Raw genomic sequence first — 17081 nt, forward strand, 5'->3', positions numbered from 1 at the left:
AATATTCAAGGCCTCTGAAAACGTACTGTATGCATACGACGAAAGATGTAAAATGGCAGCTCTGAGGAAGGTCAGTATAGTAGTGTTCCTGCTAGTGTGCCATGACCCAAGAGCATCCCCCAGCTTCCAACTTTCTAGTCTGGAGCCTTGGTAGGGATTTAAAAGGTCTGAACTTGGTTCATCCTACCATCCAGAGTTTTTCTGCGAGGTACTGAACATAGCTGTAAGCTGTAGAAAGGCCATAATTCGGTTTCTGACAAATAGCAGGCCTATTCGCTCTGTTTCTTCCTTGTCCATTTTCCCAATTATATTGGACTGAGTCTCACTGACTATAAAGATACATGAACAGGCAGGAAACAATTAGAGTTACATTTTTCAATGCTGCCTCATTCACATATATTATCCTAACACAACAAATATTGCACATGCATCCTTTATCCCTCTGTCAGTATTTCAACATTAATAAATATTAATACAAATACATAGCTGTTAAAAACCTTAACTCTACTGTCAATATAAATACAATTATATTAAACAAGTGTCTTGTGAAGACCTACTTAAAATAAGCAATACAGTAAACAAAGAGATGACTTACCATTATAGATATCACTAGAATCAAATGAAATTATTAAAACAGAAGAATGTTTCATTTATGTAAAAGATCCAGCGGCTGTTGTGTGTGGTGGATGCTCAGTGGTCGGACACACTTGCTGATGAAACAGAGCACTGTGCTTGGAAGGAAGAGCATTTCCTGAGTAATCACTTAGAAAATTAGCTCACTTTTCCCAGAGATGCTCTCCTGGAATCCCTGACTCACTCAGACCTGGAATCTTGTGACCTCCCAATGTTTTTGTTTCTCATACAATTCCCTTTAAAGGGCCGGCGTAACTCCAAGGAGATGCACTGGGGCTGTGCTGACTATACTCCCCAACAAAGTGAAGTAGAGAGATTCCAAATACAACACGAGAAACAGCTTGCTCCCCAGTAAGAAAGTCTTGCAGAGGCTTTTAAGGTTTCCTGTTTACGGAGAGTCCAAGCTTTTTGTTTCTAAGCAATTTTAGGCAGGTAAACAATTATTGCATATTGAACACTCTGGCCGCTAGATGTTTTACAACCTGTCAAAGTAGAAAATGTAACAAAAGAGATGCAGTAAACAATGAAGTGACTAGTTCCCCATACAACTCACAACAAAAGCAAAAGGAAAGAGATTTTTTTTAACAGTTGAAAAGTTCCAAAGTGCATATTGTGTGCAAATCACTGCCTCTGCGGTCTGATATGGAGAACCCAGTTGGCAGTTACTGCACATTTTCACATGCTTGTCACCCACTTCTCACTCTCTTAATTCTTCTTTTGGAAAGTGCTCCTGTTTGCAAGCTACATCCACCAGTAGATGGAGATCTAGGAGGAAAAAAAGGAGCGGTTATACAGTACACATGAGTGCTTCTCACCTAACTACATCTAGGGCAGGGTTCTCAAGTCTCTTCTCATCTACTTTCTGGGAGCTGGTATAAAATGTAGCCCACAGCCAGCCTAAACCTCAAGAGTTTGCTGGCCATTGTCTAGGAATGCCAAGTGCTCAGACTTTGGGCACCTGCACCTTTCTAAACAATTTTTATCTGACATATACCTATCTAGACTGAGGTGAAATATTTCACTGCTGATTGTTAGTTTATTTGTGCTGCTGCTTGCCAGAATATTAGCCCTTAGGCATCTGCTGTTTCCTGCTCTCTCCTACAATACAAATGAAGTGTCCACAACCATCCTGTACACAGAGGTCAGTTAGGAAAAGCATAAGCAGTGTTCAAAATCAACCATTTACTGTCCTCAAATGAAGATAACTTTGGAAAAACATGGACCAATGTTCCTCTCTGAAACTTACATTGCTTAAGCAGAGTGAAGATATTCTGGATGTATCCACAGGGCGAGATTAAGGCATAGGCTCTGTAAATGCCTAGGGCCCCAGCTCCTGGAGTCATGTGATTAAAAAATGAAAGATGAATTTCTGATGTAAAGAGTTTCCTAGCCCTCAAAGTAGGGAAAAAAAACTTGAAACTATGATTCAAGTGTATTGATGCAGTGAAGTCAACAGATAAGACAGTTACTTACCTGTACTGTAATTGTTGTTCTTTAAGATGAGGGTGCAGAAATGTTTTCCACTCAGGTGTGCATGCGAAAGGGCATTAAAGTCAAAGAACATCCTTAGCAGTATCTGTAGGGGTGGCACGCATGCTCTGGTCCTGAGCTACTCCCCAGGCTATTTAAGGGCAGCGCCACGCTGACCCCCCCTCGGTTCCTCCACACCATACATCAAGAATGTAGACTCCAATGCTGAGGGGCCGGAGAGTGGGTCATGGAATACCCATTGCCATGGATCCACAGGATCAGTGCTATGCCCTCAACTTTGGCACAGTCATTTGGAGGAACCCCTTTGATGTGCCCAACTCACAAGGGGTCCCAAGCTTCCTTCAGGGTAGGCCACGCAGCCTCACCACCTCCTGAGACTGAACCTCTGAGCTTTAGCACTCCTGCTTCACACAGTGAGCTCTGCTCAGCAAGTCCAACTCAGATAGATTCCTGGTAGAAACTTGTACTCTCTCAGGAATTAATGCACCTCACCAAGCATTTACAGTGACACTCAAGCAGTATTTTCCAAACAGTAGGGCTTATTAAGTCAACTGGAATACAGCATAGAAAACCCTTAGGTCAACACAGAGAAATAAAGGTTAAAGCATTCTGGTTAGCCCAGAGTCCTAGCCAAGCTGTAGTAAAACTCAATTTTCAGATTCTGTCTGTCTTTCTCAGGAAATGTCTATATGTACAGCGCATCTGGTGAAGACACTCTCCAGCATAGAGCATCTTCACCAGGTGCGCTGCAGCTGTATCGGTACAGCTGTGCCCACTCGAGCGCTGTACAGAGCACTATGCACACAAGCGCTTATGTGAGTGTAATGTATGTTGCTCAGGACTCGGGAGGGTGGTTTATTCACAACCCCGAGCAACATAAATTATGCTAACACAGGCTGTAGATATAGCCTCAGTCTGACCTCCTTAATCAGTTCTCAGATGCCAACACTTTATCCTCCACTTCACACCTTCCAGTTCTTTGTCCTCGAGCTGGGGTCTTTCCTCAGCATCCCTGTTTAGAGGCAGAGAAATCCCTCTTTCTCTGGGTCATTGGTTGCTATGGATCAATGGCCTGGTGATTGGGTTTTCCACTGTCTCCTCAGCCAGTCCTTTTTAATAACCTATTCAGGCTCAGAAAGCTAGATCACTGACACTCACACACACAACACACACACACCCCCCTATGTCTCTTAGCCTGCCCTCAGAGCAAATGTGGTCCTTTTTCCCCCACTGGGTCACGTAAAATATAAGGGAAACTGACGCACACACAGAGGATTCATAAAAATATTACAGAAAATTCCCACTCTATCACACACAGCTGCTCCCACATCTCGAAGAACAATTGTTACAATACAATTGTAAGTAACCGTTTTTTCTTTTTCAAGTGGTTGCAGATGTATTCCACTGAGGTGGCTCACAAACAGTATCAGAAGGAGATGGGCTCGGAGTCTACTTAAGAAGTGCCTGCAACACTGTCTTCCCAAAATTCATATCTGATCTGGATGCAGTCGTAATAGCATAATGTTTGGTAAAAGTATGTATGGAAGACCAAGTAGCAGCCCTGCATATGTCCAATATTGTAATATCGCTGAGAAATGTGATTGATGCTATTTCGGACCTCTACAAATGAGTTCTTAACCTGTGCAGAGGTGAAATCCAAGCTACCACATAAGCCGTTGTAATACAGGATGTTATCCACCAGGAAATCATCTGCACCGAGAACACTTGACCCTTCATACAATCCACAAAAGAAACAAAAAGATGAATGGAATGGCTTACTTCTTTCCAAGTAAAATGCATTGTCTCACATCCAAGGAATGAAGACATTGTTCGTCAGCACTCGAATGAGGTTTGGGAAAAATACAGGTAAGTGACTAGTCTGGTTAAGATGAAATTGTGATGCCACCTTACACAAAAACTCAGGATGAAGTCTCAAAGCAATCTTGTCCATGAAAAACTGGGTATATGGAGGATTTGCCATTAGGGCCTGCAGCTCACTAACTTTTCTCACAGAAGTTATGGCCACATGAAACGCTTTATTTTGGCATAGTAGAGACATAGAACAAGTTGCCAAGGGCTCCAATGGAGGTACCATGAGTAGGGTCCTTCCATATTAACAGCTGTGAAAAACGTATCACAGACTGTGAAATCTGGTCTTTTGTGTACTTTTACCCTATATTATACAGATTTCACAAGGGAGACCAGTGTTTCTTAAACTGGGGGTCCCAACCCAAAAGAGGGTTGTGGGGAGGGGTCAAGGTTACTGAAGGGGGGAGCGTGGTATTGCTACCTTTACTTCTGTGGTGCCTTCAGAGCTGGGTGGCTGGAGAGCACCAGTTGCTGGCCAGCTGCCCAGCTCTGAAGGTAGTGATGTAGCCTGCAGCAGCGCAGAAGTAAAGGTGGCAATATCCTGCCATGACACCCTTATTTCTACACTGCTGCTGGCAGTTGCGCTGCCTTTAGAACTGGGCTCCCAGCCAGCAGCCACAGAGCTTCCTGCAGCTGGGGGAGGTTCCTGGAGGTGGATCTGACCCAGCCCGGAGTACAGTAGGAGCTTTCAGCCACTGTGCCCTGAGCCATGCCCCTCCCCGAGCCCAGTGCCCAGGGGTTAAAGAGGCCTTGGGCTAGCTGTGTGGGTGGGGGAGATGACCATGGAAAAACCCCCCTTCCTCCCCCACAACATCACCCACCTGTAAGGCCAGCCCTGTCCCCCCCCAAAAGTGAAGCTCCCTCCATACTATGCCACCCTCACTTCTGTGCTGCTGCTGGAGGCGGCGAGAGAGCAGTGGCTGCTGGCCGGGCACCTAGCTCTGAAGGCAGCTCCGCCACCAGCAACAGCGCAAAAGTAAGGGAGGCAATATCGCAAACTCCCCTCCCCATTACACCCTTTTGGGTTGGGACCCCCATGATTACAACACTATAAAATTTCAGATTTAAGTATCTGAAATCATGACATTTATGATTTTTAAAATCCTATGACTATGAACTTGACCAAAATGGACCATGAATTTGGTAGGGCCCTGGCCAACACAGAGTTACGGTCCCACTGAGAATCACTTCCTTCACTGGTGGAAAGAGACAAGTGAGCCTTTTCAGAAATCTGACTACCAAAGAGTTCAAGAAGATTGATTTCCCCTTGAACTGGAGGATGTAAGACCAAAACTGAGTGACAAACCAGATGACTGGAGGTATAACAATGTTCTGAACACATGACTGCATTGCTGAGTCCCCCAGACGAGGGACCAGATGGAAAAACGATTCCATTTTGCCACATAGGGAGTCCTAATAGAGGGCTTTCTACTGCTCAGCAGAACTTGTCAAACAGCTTTGGAACAGGGCTTCTCTTCCTTGTCTAACCACACAGCATCCATGCTGGGAAGTGTAGACTGTTCAGCGCAGGGTGTGAAATCTGACCATGGTATGAAATCAATAGATCGGGACAAGGAAGAGGAATGGATGGAAGAACAGAAAGACTGAGGAGATTGGAAAACCAACACTGTCTCAGCCAAACTGATGCAATGAGAATCAGTCTGGCATGATCCATCCTTAGCCTGAGGACTACCTAAGGAACGAGCAGGACTGGGAGTAAAGTATACATCTGAGCTGATCCTCAACTCAGATGAAATGCGTCTGTCATGGAATCCAGACTGAGATCCATTTGAGAGCAAAACTGACGGCACTTTTTGTTGTCCTTCGTTGCAAACAGGTTAACAGCAGGAATACACCATTCTCCGAATATGCACCTCAGCACACTGCTCTTCAGAGATCACTCGTGATTCTGAGAGAAATTCCTGCTGAGATGATCAGCCACGTGATTCTGGGCACTTGGTAAATGAACAGCTGTGAGAATGAAGTTCTCTTCAGTGCAGAATTGGCAGAACTTTACTGCCTCCTGGCAAAGCTGATAGGACTGGTCTCCCCTGTTTGTTCACATAATACATTGCTGTAGTGTTGTCGGTGAGTATGTGAACCACTATGCCCCTGATCTGTGCTCAACATTCCTTGTGTGCATTGTAAACAGCCCGAAGCTCCAGAATGCTTATATGAAGAGATGCTTCCTGCTCCAACCACAAACCTTGTAACTTCAATTCCCTCAAATGTGTTCCCCAACTTATTGTGGAAACATCTGTGACTATGGTTCTGTCTGGAAGAGGTTCAGCAAAGGGAACACCCTAGCATACATTGCTCTGAATTGTCCAGCACTGGAGGGAGTCCAGAATTGCTGGAGGCACTCGGACCAGCCCGTCGAATACCTGACAGACCAACCGACAAGGCTTGAAGAGGGTGAAGGTACAATCTTGCATGCTGGAGCATGTAACTGCATGTGGCCATATGACCTAACAACGTCAAGAACACTTGAATTATAATAGAAGGATGAGAGTGGAGAGCCAGACATGGATGGTGAATTGTCTAGAATCGCTCATTCGGTAGGAATGTCCTTGAACTCATAGAATCTAGTAGAATGAATGAAGATTGCACCAAGAATCATGGCAGATGAACACCAATATAGAAGGGGAGAAGTAATTGAAGCCCCAACTATTGTGGACCAAACGATCTGGTTGGAAGGAATGCAAATAAACGTAAATGCACAACAACTGGAGTGTGTGCCATATGCCTTACCTCTATTACAAGTGTGGCGACAACAATGGGACTATACGAAATAAAAGAGGTATAGGGGAATATATTGTAGGTGGCATTGGTGCTGGAGCTGGAGTTTTAAAATCATTTGATATTGAGATGTTACAAGGGAAAATGGCAGCCTTGGGTAAGATTTTGGGGGTTATACAGACACATGTAACACAAAATGTTGGTGAATTATCAAAGCAAGGAATAAGAAGTGTGGAGCTCCAATTGAAACAAGCCCAAGCCTTGGAAACGTCTCTAAATGTAAATCTGTTTGGTGTGTCTGAAATTAACAATAAAACTGTACTAGCAATATGATGTGTAGAGATGCAAACTTATGGGATACAATATATAGAGAGAATGGTAAATCTGTTAAGTAATGGGCAATGGCCTTTTGAATCGAATCAACAAATTGCAGGATGAAAGGAACATATGGAGTTTAATTGGAATCAAGCCACTCTGAGGGGAGAGTGGAAAGGCAGAATGCTGTTACACAACACAGGGAATCAGAGAAAAGCACCAATGGCCTGGGTGTTGCCAAAAATTATTAATGGAGAATTATGGCAAATAGAAATAAGTGGGACCCACCTGGTTCAAGAAGAAGGGGGTTATAAATTAGTAGAATTAACAAAACATTGTGAGGAGTGGGAGAGAAATAAATGGGTGTGCCCACAGCTAACTTGGTCCCTAGAGGGATGTCATCTGAACCATTCAAGCGGACACTGTACCATGCAAAATGTAGCCTCTAATGGCACAAGAGTGTTTGATTTAGGCAATGGGTGTATTTGTGTGGCAACCACTGAAAAACGTGTATTTTGGAGAAGTATGAGGAAAAAAAGGCCAATTGAGTCATGTAAATGTAATGTAACAATGTCATTATTGATGGAATTATTTACCAAGGTCCTCTATTTTTAAAAAAGGAAATTGTTTGGATACCAAAAGATGCGGACTGGTCCTTTGATTTGGGGATACACTGGGAACAATGGGAAAATTTGATTGATGAAAATGAAAAAAATCAGGCAATATGCAAAAGATGTATCTAAATCTGCTCAGCTGGGAAAATAAACATTCTGGTCCACAATGGTCAAATATTAAAATTGGGGAAAGAAGGAGAACAATTGACAGTCCATCACTGGTATGATGTTTTTAAAGGATGGTCTCCCAGTGCTACAGCTCTTCTAAATTGAATGCTACATCCTCTTATCATATTATTTGCATTGATGAGTTTGTTAACCTTCATTATGCTATGTCTATACTGCCGAATAAGAAAGTGACAAGAAGTTCTGGAGCAAATAATATATAAAATTGAATTGCTTGCAAAATTATAAAGTGATACAATAATTAATGGTATTAATCATGTATCAAAGGGAGGAAATGTTGGGATATGTACATATATATATAGATATATATATCCATGTAATATGTTATAGGCCATGGAGGCCTAGTGTGGATGACATGAACTAGTGTGTTTTGACATGAGTACATATGTTGCATGTTGGCAACATATGTACTCACAAAGCAAAAAGCTTAAGGTTTCAAGCGGTCAAGGACTATTGTACAAAACAACTGTTATGTCCTGGGAAATATATGGAGAATCAGCAGATAAGGAAACACCACCAGCTGGACTGCTATAAAAAATGTATAAGAATTGGAGGAAATAGCATGCCTCGGATCCTGGCGGCCTGCCTGGAACTGAGTTGTGGGTGAAAGGCCCAAACAACAGAGACAAAAAACTAATGATGTCATGAAGTAGATTATAAACGGAGGCTTCCTACATTTGCAGTTTGGAATCTATCAACAACCAGAGCCCTGTTTGGATATAGATGTGGTCTTTCTGCCGGCTTCCCACATCTTGTGATCTGATCTGGTTGAACCTCGACTGGCCATCAGGACTTCATTCTCATCTGCGGACTCTGGTGTAATATATTTGGGGTAAGAATGTGGATTGAATGAGGTTTATTTTGTAAGCAATAAAGAGTACTTAGAGTATTATATACCAACACTGTGTCCGGTATCTGCCTCCCCATCCCGTAAGGAGGCCCCTATTGTGGGTCTAACAGTTTCTTCTGCTATGCCTTCAGCACCATCTGGCTTGGCTGCAGAATCAGAGAACCACAGGGTTAGAAGGGACAATGAGGGTTATCTAGTCTAACCCCCTGCCAAGATGCAGGATTTGTTGAGTCTCAAAGACTTTAAGGTCAGAAGAGACCATCATGATCATCCGAACAACCTCACCCACCCACTCCTATAATAAACCCCTAGTCATCTGGATTAGTTACTAAGGTCCTCAAATCATGATTTAAAGACTTCAAGTTACAGAGAAGCCACCATTTACACTAGTTCAAACCTGCAAGTGACCCATACCCCATGCTGCAGAGGAAGGCCAAAAAACCCCAGGGTCTCTGCCAATCTGATCTGGAGGAAAAACTATCCAAGACAGATGGCTCTCCAGCATCTTTTGGAAAACTTCCATTGAAGGAGCTTCTACAAGTTTGTTCCATCGTCCTACTGTTCTTACAGTTAGGAAGTTATTCCTGAGATTTAATCTAAATTTGCTATGCTGTAGTTAGAATCCATTGCCTCTTGTCCTGCCCTCTGTGGCAAGAGAGAATTTTTCTCCATCTTTTTTATGGCAGCCTTTCAAGTATTTGAAGATCGCTATCATATTCCCCCACTCCTTTAATCTCCTCTTTTCCAAACTAAACATACCCAGTTCCTTTAGCCTTTGTTTATATGGCTTGCATTCCATTCCTTTGATTATCTTTGTTGCTTGCCTCTGGATCCTTTCCAGTTTCTCTACAGCCTTTCTATACATTGGTGAACAAAACTGGACACAGTACTCCAGCTGAGGCCTAACCAGCACAGAGTAGAGCGGTACCTCCCGTGACTTGCATGCTATGACTCCCTAAAAGTCTCAGTCAATGGCACATTATTGAGGGAGGTGATGAAAACTATGTGGGTTCAAGTCAAATGTTCAGGAGGATCTCTGTTAGCACATAGCAGGCATGTATACAGTCCAAAACCCACTTAGCCACTGTGAAGGCATTGGTTGTCCCGTTATCTATTTCACAAATAGAGCCTCACCAAGACTATTAGCTGTAAGTGATGTAGTCCTGTCCATGTAAACAGACACTGCTCTAAGCACACCTAGTGTTTGGAGTTTTATTTTGGCTATGGAAGAAAGGGGTTTGGGGGGAAAAAACAGGAGGATGAATAGACTGGCTAATGTGAAAGTCTGAGACAACCCTGAGAAGGAACTCTATGTGGGTATGTCTACCCTGCAATTATACACCCGTGGCTGGCTCAGGCTTGTGGGGTTCGGGCTAAGGGGCTGTTTAATTGTGGTGTAGACCTTTGGGCGTGAGCTGCAGCCTTAACTCTGGGACCCTCCAACCTCCCATGGTCCTAGAGCCCAAGAGTCAGCCTGAGCCCAAATATCTACAACGCAATTAAACAGCCCGCTAGCCTGAGCCCTGAGAGCTCACGTCAGCTGGCATGGGCCAGCCGCAGCTTTTTAACTGCAGTGTAGACATACCCAGAGAGGCCAGAGGGTGACCTTGACCTTGTGAAAAATAATATAAGGGGGGCACCAACGGAGAGAGGGGGAGTCTATCTTTGTGGAGACATAACAGAGGCTATGTCTACATGGCAATGTAAGCCCATACTTAAGCTTGGGCTCAAGCCTAACCCCCCTTGCATCTACACTGCTATTGCGCTAACCCAGGGTTCAGACCCAGGGTCCCAGGGCCTGAGCACAAGTCAAGCTGGAACCAATGGTTAAAGCCCTACTGCTTTGCAGTGTAGATGCAGCCCCACTTAAAACATGTCCTGGGAGTCCGCCAGAAGTATCCTACAATTCCATGGGACAACTTCCTTAGTTCTCTCTATCCCAACAATCTCTAATCAACTGTATTGAAAAGAGAAGCCATCCCCCCTTAGCATATGGCAGCAGCTCAAGTCAGCGTTAACCTGTTTTCTGATCCCTGAGCTGCAAGTGCACTATTCAGAGAGCCTCCTGGATTTGTAATGGAGACTGATCAGAGCAAGCCCTTTTTAAAGCCTGTTGCTTCCTGGTCATGGGAACACAGCCAAATTTTGGTGAATCTCTGGTGCGAGGCCAGTACAACTGAAGGCTTCGGCAAACACACCAGGAATGACTATACATACCAGCAGATAGCTAAAAAGCTGGCAGCTTTGCAAATTTTCTGGAAAGGTGATCAATGAAGGGAGCATACTAAGAGGCTGAAGAACAAGCAACAGAAGACCAGGGAAAAGAACTACACCTCAGGCAACGACATGCCCATTTTATCAGGAGTTTGACCAGGAGCTGGCCATTGTGCTCAGCACAGAGCCAACTGTCCTTCATGACAATCTGATCAGCCAGGATGGTGCCCTGCTGCCCCCTGAATCCAGCATGGAGACTGATGGGAGCCAGCAGCAGGCCCTGAATGAGGTGCATGAAATGACTATTTATGAAACCAGTCCCAGAGCAGGCTGTGGATCAGGATAAACAGCAAATTTAGGTCCCTACTTGGAAGAGCTGTTTGAGCCCCTTCCCCTCCTCTTACCCTCCTTCTTCCCCCTCCCCTCCTAGGAGGAACAGTCTGCTGCTGAGCCTGAGGCAAACCCAGTGGAGTCAGAAGTCGCCCCAGAGCCGGGTAAGTTTATGACTCCAATTTACAGTTTATTATTACAGTAATGGGAGGGATTTCTGCTCTAAGAAGCAACGCTAAAGTTATGATAAGCCCTGGCTACTAGCATGTGTCTGCTAATGGTGGACTGTATCAGAGCACCTTGATGTCCCCCCCACAAACCACATCTCCTGACCACATGGAGTTCAAAATGGCAACTGGAAATTTCAAACATTCATAACAGCTGTAAAAGGTCTTTTCACTGTGAAGTCACAGATGTTTGCTAGTCACTCATGTTTTCCTTTCAATAGTAAGGACTTGAAATGTGCCGTTCTGTAACCATTCTTGTTTGGTCTATGGAGCTGCCTGGAAATGGTGAATTCAGTGTGTATGTTTGGGGAACGGTTTTCTATTTCCAAATCTAGTCCATTTCAGTTTCAGGTAGTCCATGCCATCTGTGGTTCACAAAATCATTTCTCTCAAGAATAAGTAGAGTGTCAGTTTTTGCCCAGAATTGATTATTTTAATCTGCCAAAAGCACATTAAACCATTCTAAACCTACCGAGAATGTAATTAAACCTTCTTTTGCCAGGGCCTCTGAAATCAGGGTATGATTTCATAAGCCAAGGCAAAAGGGAATACTCGGGGTCCCTCAGAATAATGGAGAAAGTAACTCCATTTATGTCAATGTCATTTAGTGGGAATAGTGTCCCAGCCTGTCCATGAATGTAGACTCCTGAGAAGCAAAAAACTCTGGCATTGTGAACTTTTCCAGTACAGCCCACGTTGACGCTCGTAAATTGGCCTCTGTGGTCTAAAAGGGCCCACATAACAATGAAGTAGTAGCCTTTGTGGTTTATGTACTCATGTTCTCCTTGAGGAGGGCAAATTATGGGTCCATGAGTCCCATCAATTGCCCCGGAGCAGTAAGGAAACCCTATTCTCTCAGCCAGCAATTACCTCTGGAATATCTTTACTGCCCGCCACACACAGGGTAAACCACACACCTGATTGCCTCAGATACCTCCACCACCACTTTACCCACAGTTGACTTTCCAACTCTAAACTGGTTGACAAAGAATCTGTAGCAGTTCGGGGTAGCCAGCTTCCAGATGGTTACGGCAACACACTTCCGGACCAGCAACGGTGACCTCAGTTGTCTCTCTACACTAGAGGGTGGGAGCAAGCTGTTCACAAAGCTCCAGAAATGTAGCTTTCTTCATGCAAAAGTTCTGGACCCACTGTTGGTCAACCCAGATCTACAGGACAATGTGACCCACCAGTCTGTGCTTCTACATAGGAGGCATCAGCGGCTATGCCAATTGTACTGAGCAGCATCTGCCAGTGCGAGTCTGCCATGCCAGGGTACTCCTCCTCCTTCTCCATCAGGAAATCCATCAGATATCTTGGGTGGGACAGAAAACACCACTGAAATGTCCACCAGCACCTCACAGATGCTCTGCCAGTTTCCTGACACGAGTGAAAGCACAAGCAAGAGAAGTTCTTCAAAAGGTGCCTCCATGTTTGCTGGCTCCAGTAGCTGGGAGCGCACCGACCAAAATGACTGCTCGACAGACTGTATTGGCAGACTGTTCAAACTTCCTGTAGTCTGCAGGGTAGGCAGTACAGTTTTCTCACAGTGCATCATGATCACAGGGGTAGAGTGGCCACATTTTGGGAAGGAGCTAAGGACTTTGGGATATGGTTGATTTGTCTCAGGTCTGTGCGCTGCAGTATGGATGCCAGAGCCCCCAAGTTTGAGCACGAGTTAGAAAAGTCTTAATGTAGGATTAAAAAACAGTGTAGGCGCTCAAGCCCATGGTTCCCTAACACGGGTCAGCTGACTCAAATCCCACTAACCCTGGGTTTACACTGCAGCACAAGAGAGAGAGCTGGTGGCCACGGGCTCAAAGGGAGGGCCCATCAATCAGTTAGCACTACATTGAGATCCAAAGAGGAGGTGTTCTTTGATTGGAAGAAAGGCATGGGCAAGTTCTTTGAGAAATATTGTCACAGTAGGGTAAGAAAATATGTGGGCCTGTACCAGAGGCTATTCACTGCTTGAGAGAGAATGAGTGATCCAAAATACTGTGGATTGTCGCTTGCAGAGGAGCGTAATTTTGTCATGCAAAAACAAATAAAGAATATTTTCCATTTGGCTCGATAATTCCTTGTTTGCCTATTAATCATCCCATGTAAGTGAAACATTGCCCTAAAGTGCAGATTGAGTGGGGAGCCTCTGGGTGGAGACTGTGGATCCCCATGAACTGTCCGCACTTGAAACAAACAGCCTAGTAGACTTTCAGAAAGTTTTGGTTCTGTTCAGATAAAAGGCTAATGCCCATCTGACAACTAACATATGGAAGGTAGCATCCTGCCAAGTCTGATGTAGTTTTGAGGGAAACAATTGGGATATGGATGGTCTTGTTTATATGAAATTGAGAAGACACCTTGGGTCAGAACTTGGTATGTAGTCACAATAATACTTTGTCCTTTAAAACACTGTAAAAGGCGGCGGCGGGGGAGAATCTGCTACTAAAGCCTCCAATTCTCCAACCCTCCAAGCAGAAGTTATGGCTACCAAGAAAACTGTTTCAATAGCTAGAAGCAGCAGCAAACATGTAGCTAATGGTTCAAAGGAGTGTTTCATAAGGCAATTAAGAATGAGGTTCAAGTCCCATAGTGGATCAGGTTCTCTAATCCGTGGAAAGAGGTTCATCGGCCCTTTCAGAAACCTTACGGTCTCGGGGGTAAGAAAAAACTGAAAAACCTTCTACCAGTGAATGAAAGGTACAGCGCCACCAAGAGGACCTTGAGAGAACTCTTAAGGAGACCAGATCTTTTCAATTCCAACAGGTAAACTAAAACTGGGGGAAGAGGAGAGTGAACAGGAGAAACTTGATGGGAATACCAGTGGTGAAGTCTCTTCCATTTCTGAAGTATTTCATGTAAATGTCTTTCTACTATGTAACAATATTTGTTGCACCTCTGTTGAACAGAAAATCTCTATCCCCAAGAAGCATCAAGGAGTCACACCTGAAGTCGCAGAATTTCTAATCCGGGATAAAGTAACAAACCAGTCTCCTGAGACAACAGGTAACGTCTCAGCAGTGGACAAGAAGTGAATCAAATCAGGTCAGGATACCAAACTTGTCTTGGCCATGTGCAATCAAAATGACTATGGATTTATGCTTCTTTATCTTGTTCAAAACTTTGAAGAGCAATGGTGTTGGTGGATACTTGTAAAGTAGGCTCTTTGCCCAGGAAATAAGGAAAACATCTCCTAGTGAGTGAGGGATCTAAACCCCTTCTGGAAATCCTCAAGGTAAGAATATGGTGTTGAGGACTCATAAGTCCCCATTTGTAATTATAGGAGATGTACCTGCTGAGGTCATCGCTGTGGTATTCTGTATAACAGGGAGGTAAGAAACTGAGATCACTATTTGGTTGGCCATGCACCAATTCCAGCAGTTTACTGCTCCATCACAAGTGAGAGGGAACACACCCTGCCCGATGATTGATGTAAAACATGCAGGCCACATGGCCTGTCACGATCTTGATGGATTTGACTTTGATCAGAGAAAGAAGGTGAATACAAGCACTTCTCACTGCTCTCAACTCTAGAAGGTTGATATGAAGAAGCCTCTCTTGGGATGACTATTTGTCCTGGATTGTGTTTGACCTCAGATACACCCCCTATCCCAAGAAGGATGGGTCTGATGGTATGACAATGGTGGGAGGATCTTAAATTGCAGGAGTCCTGAAAAGATCTGCTGTATTGGTGTCAAAGTGGATTTCTCAAGATTGAGTTGGAGGTCTAAACTGTGGAATAGTGACCTTGTCACTTGTACTGCTGACAATACCTCTTGATAAGAGGGACTTCTGAGCAACCAATTGTTGAGATAAGGGATGACGATTATCCCCATAAGACATAGGTGGGCAGCTACAATTACCATGATCTTTAAGAATACCCTTAGGGCAGAGGTGAGGCCAAAAGAGACGGTGCAATACTGGTAGTGGTCGTGGTTGACTATAAAAGTGAAGAAATCTCTTGTGAGAGGGATGAATCATGACATGAAAATAAACATCTTGAAGGTTGAGAGTCAGAAACTAATCCCCAGAATCAATGGAGGGAATTATAGCTGCAAGAGTCCCCATATTTGTTACATCTGAGATCTAATATTGGCCTCCATCCCCTGTTCTTTTTGGAAACCAGAAAGTAGTTGGACTAAATCCCCTTTTCCCCTGAGCTATACTGGAATGGGTTCTGTAGCTCCTAAGCATAGAAGAGAGGCAACCTCCTGTCTAAGCAATTGATCATGAGATGGGTCCCCGAAAAGGGATGGAGAAGCAGTGGTAGGAGGAAGGGATGGAAGAGAAGGGGATGGAGTAACTGGACCTTATGACCTCCAAAACCCACTTGTTGGATGCTATAGCCTGACATGCAGGTTGAAATTGGGAGAGATGGTATCCAAATGGGGGGTGAGAGAGGATGGAATAGTGCAGTCATCCCTGTGGAGTGGGTGGGTCAGACTCTCAACCAAGTCATCAAAATTGGATGGCTGGGATGAAGTAGCTGTGGCAGTAGCTGGCTTCTTGGAATATTTTGGTCTCTTGGCTGGAGGTTCAGGAGGTCTACAGAAAGTAGAAAAGTGAGCTGGGAGAGCTCTCTGGGCTGTATGACACCTGCTATTTTTTTTTTTATTCACAGGTGTATAGATCCCAAGTGTTGCCCTCAAATCCTTCAAACTGTGATGGGAATTGTCAGTAGAATTCAAAAATAAAACTTGTGACTGTCAAAAGGAAAGTCCTCTACAATAGGGGGAGGGATAGCTCAGTGGTTTGAGCATTGGCCTGCTAAACCCAGGGTTGTGAGTTCAATCCTTGAGGGGGCCACTTAGGGATCTGGGGCAAAAACAGTACTTGGTCCTGCTAGTGAAGGCAGGGGGCTGGAGTCGATGATCTTTCGAGGTCCCTTCCAGTTCTATGAGATAGGTATAGCTCCTTATATTTTTTCAATAGATTGTACCTCCTAAGGTATCTGGACAGCTGGAGCCAAGATGGTCATCACATCATGATTGCAGTAGAAATGGACTGGGATGCAGTCTTAGCTGAGTCTAAGGAGGCCTGTAAATGTGTCTTGGCCAAGAGCAGACCTTGATGGCCTTCACAGTGCTCCTTTTGTGCACAATGTACCTTTTGTGACCAAAAAGATCAAGACGCTTCTGGTCCTTGGTATACAGTGTCTTTGGTGTTGTACTGCCTCCCATGTTTATTAACTGCAGAACCAAGGAATTCTATTTAAGATGTGAGAATAAAAATTCGGACTCCTTGACCAGGACATAGTATTTCTGTTGGCACACTTGCATGTAGGGAGTGCTGTTGTAGTAGTTCACTAGATCATCTTGGCTGGCTCTAAAAGTGCCTCATTAATTGGAAGTGCCATAAGTCTTGAAGCTGAGGCATGTAAAATCTCCATGAGTTTATGATGGGAGTCCTGGATTTCCTCAAGAGGAATATGAAGTGTATCCAGGACTCGCTTCATCAGCTCATGGAACTATCACCATAGAAGGTGGTGGAGGCATTACAGCCTCATCTGGTGATGATGATGAAATATTTGTGTGAGGTGTTACTTTCCTTGTCAGTACTTGCCTTCTGTTCTTTAAAGGTCTACTACAGCAGTTCTGATTAGTGAGGAGGGAG

The 17081-nt window shown here is 44.3% G+C and overlaps 1 protein-coding gene across 1 annotated transcript in view; it reads right to left on the bottom strand.

Moving 5' to 3' along the window:
• Positions 1 to 1330: 1330 nt before the first annotated feature.
• The window catches only part of HSF5 (heat shock transcription factor 5), a 58948-nt gene continuing 43197 nt past the window's right edge, over positions 1331 to 17081 (bottom strand). Inside the window, exon 6 of the mRNA XM_024217163.2 lies at positions 1331 to 1398. Coding sequence (XP_024072931.2) covers positions 1331 to 1398 — 68 coding nt within the window. The remainder of the gene's footprint in view (positions 1399 to 17081) is intronic.

Source organism: Terrapene carolina, unplaced genomic scaffold, assembly GCF_002925995.2.
Source record: "Terrapene carolina triunguis isolate 2854851 unplaced genomic scaffold, T_m_triunguis-2.0 Scaffold454, whole genome shotgun sequence".
Lineage (NCBI taxonomy): Eukaryota > Metazoa > Chordata > Testudines > Emydidae > Terrapene > Terrapene triunguis.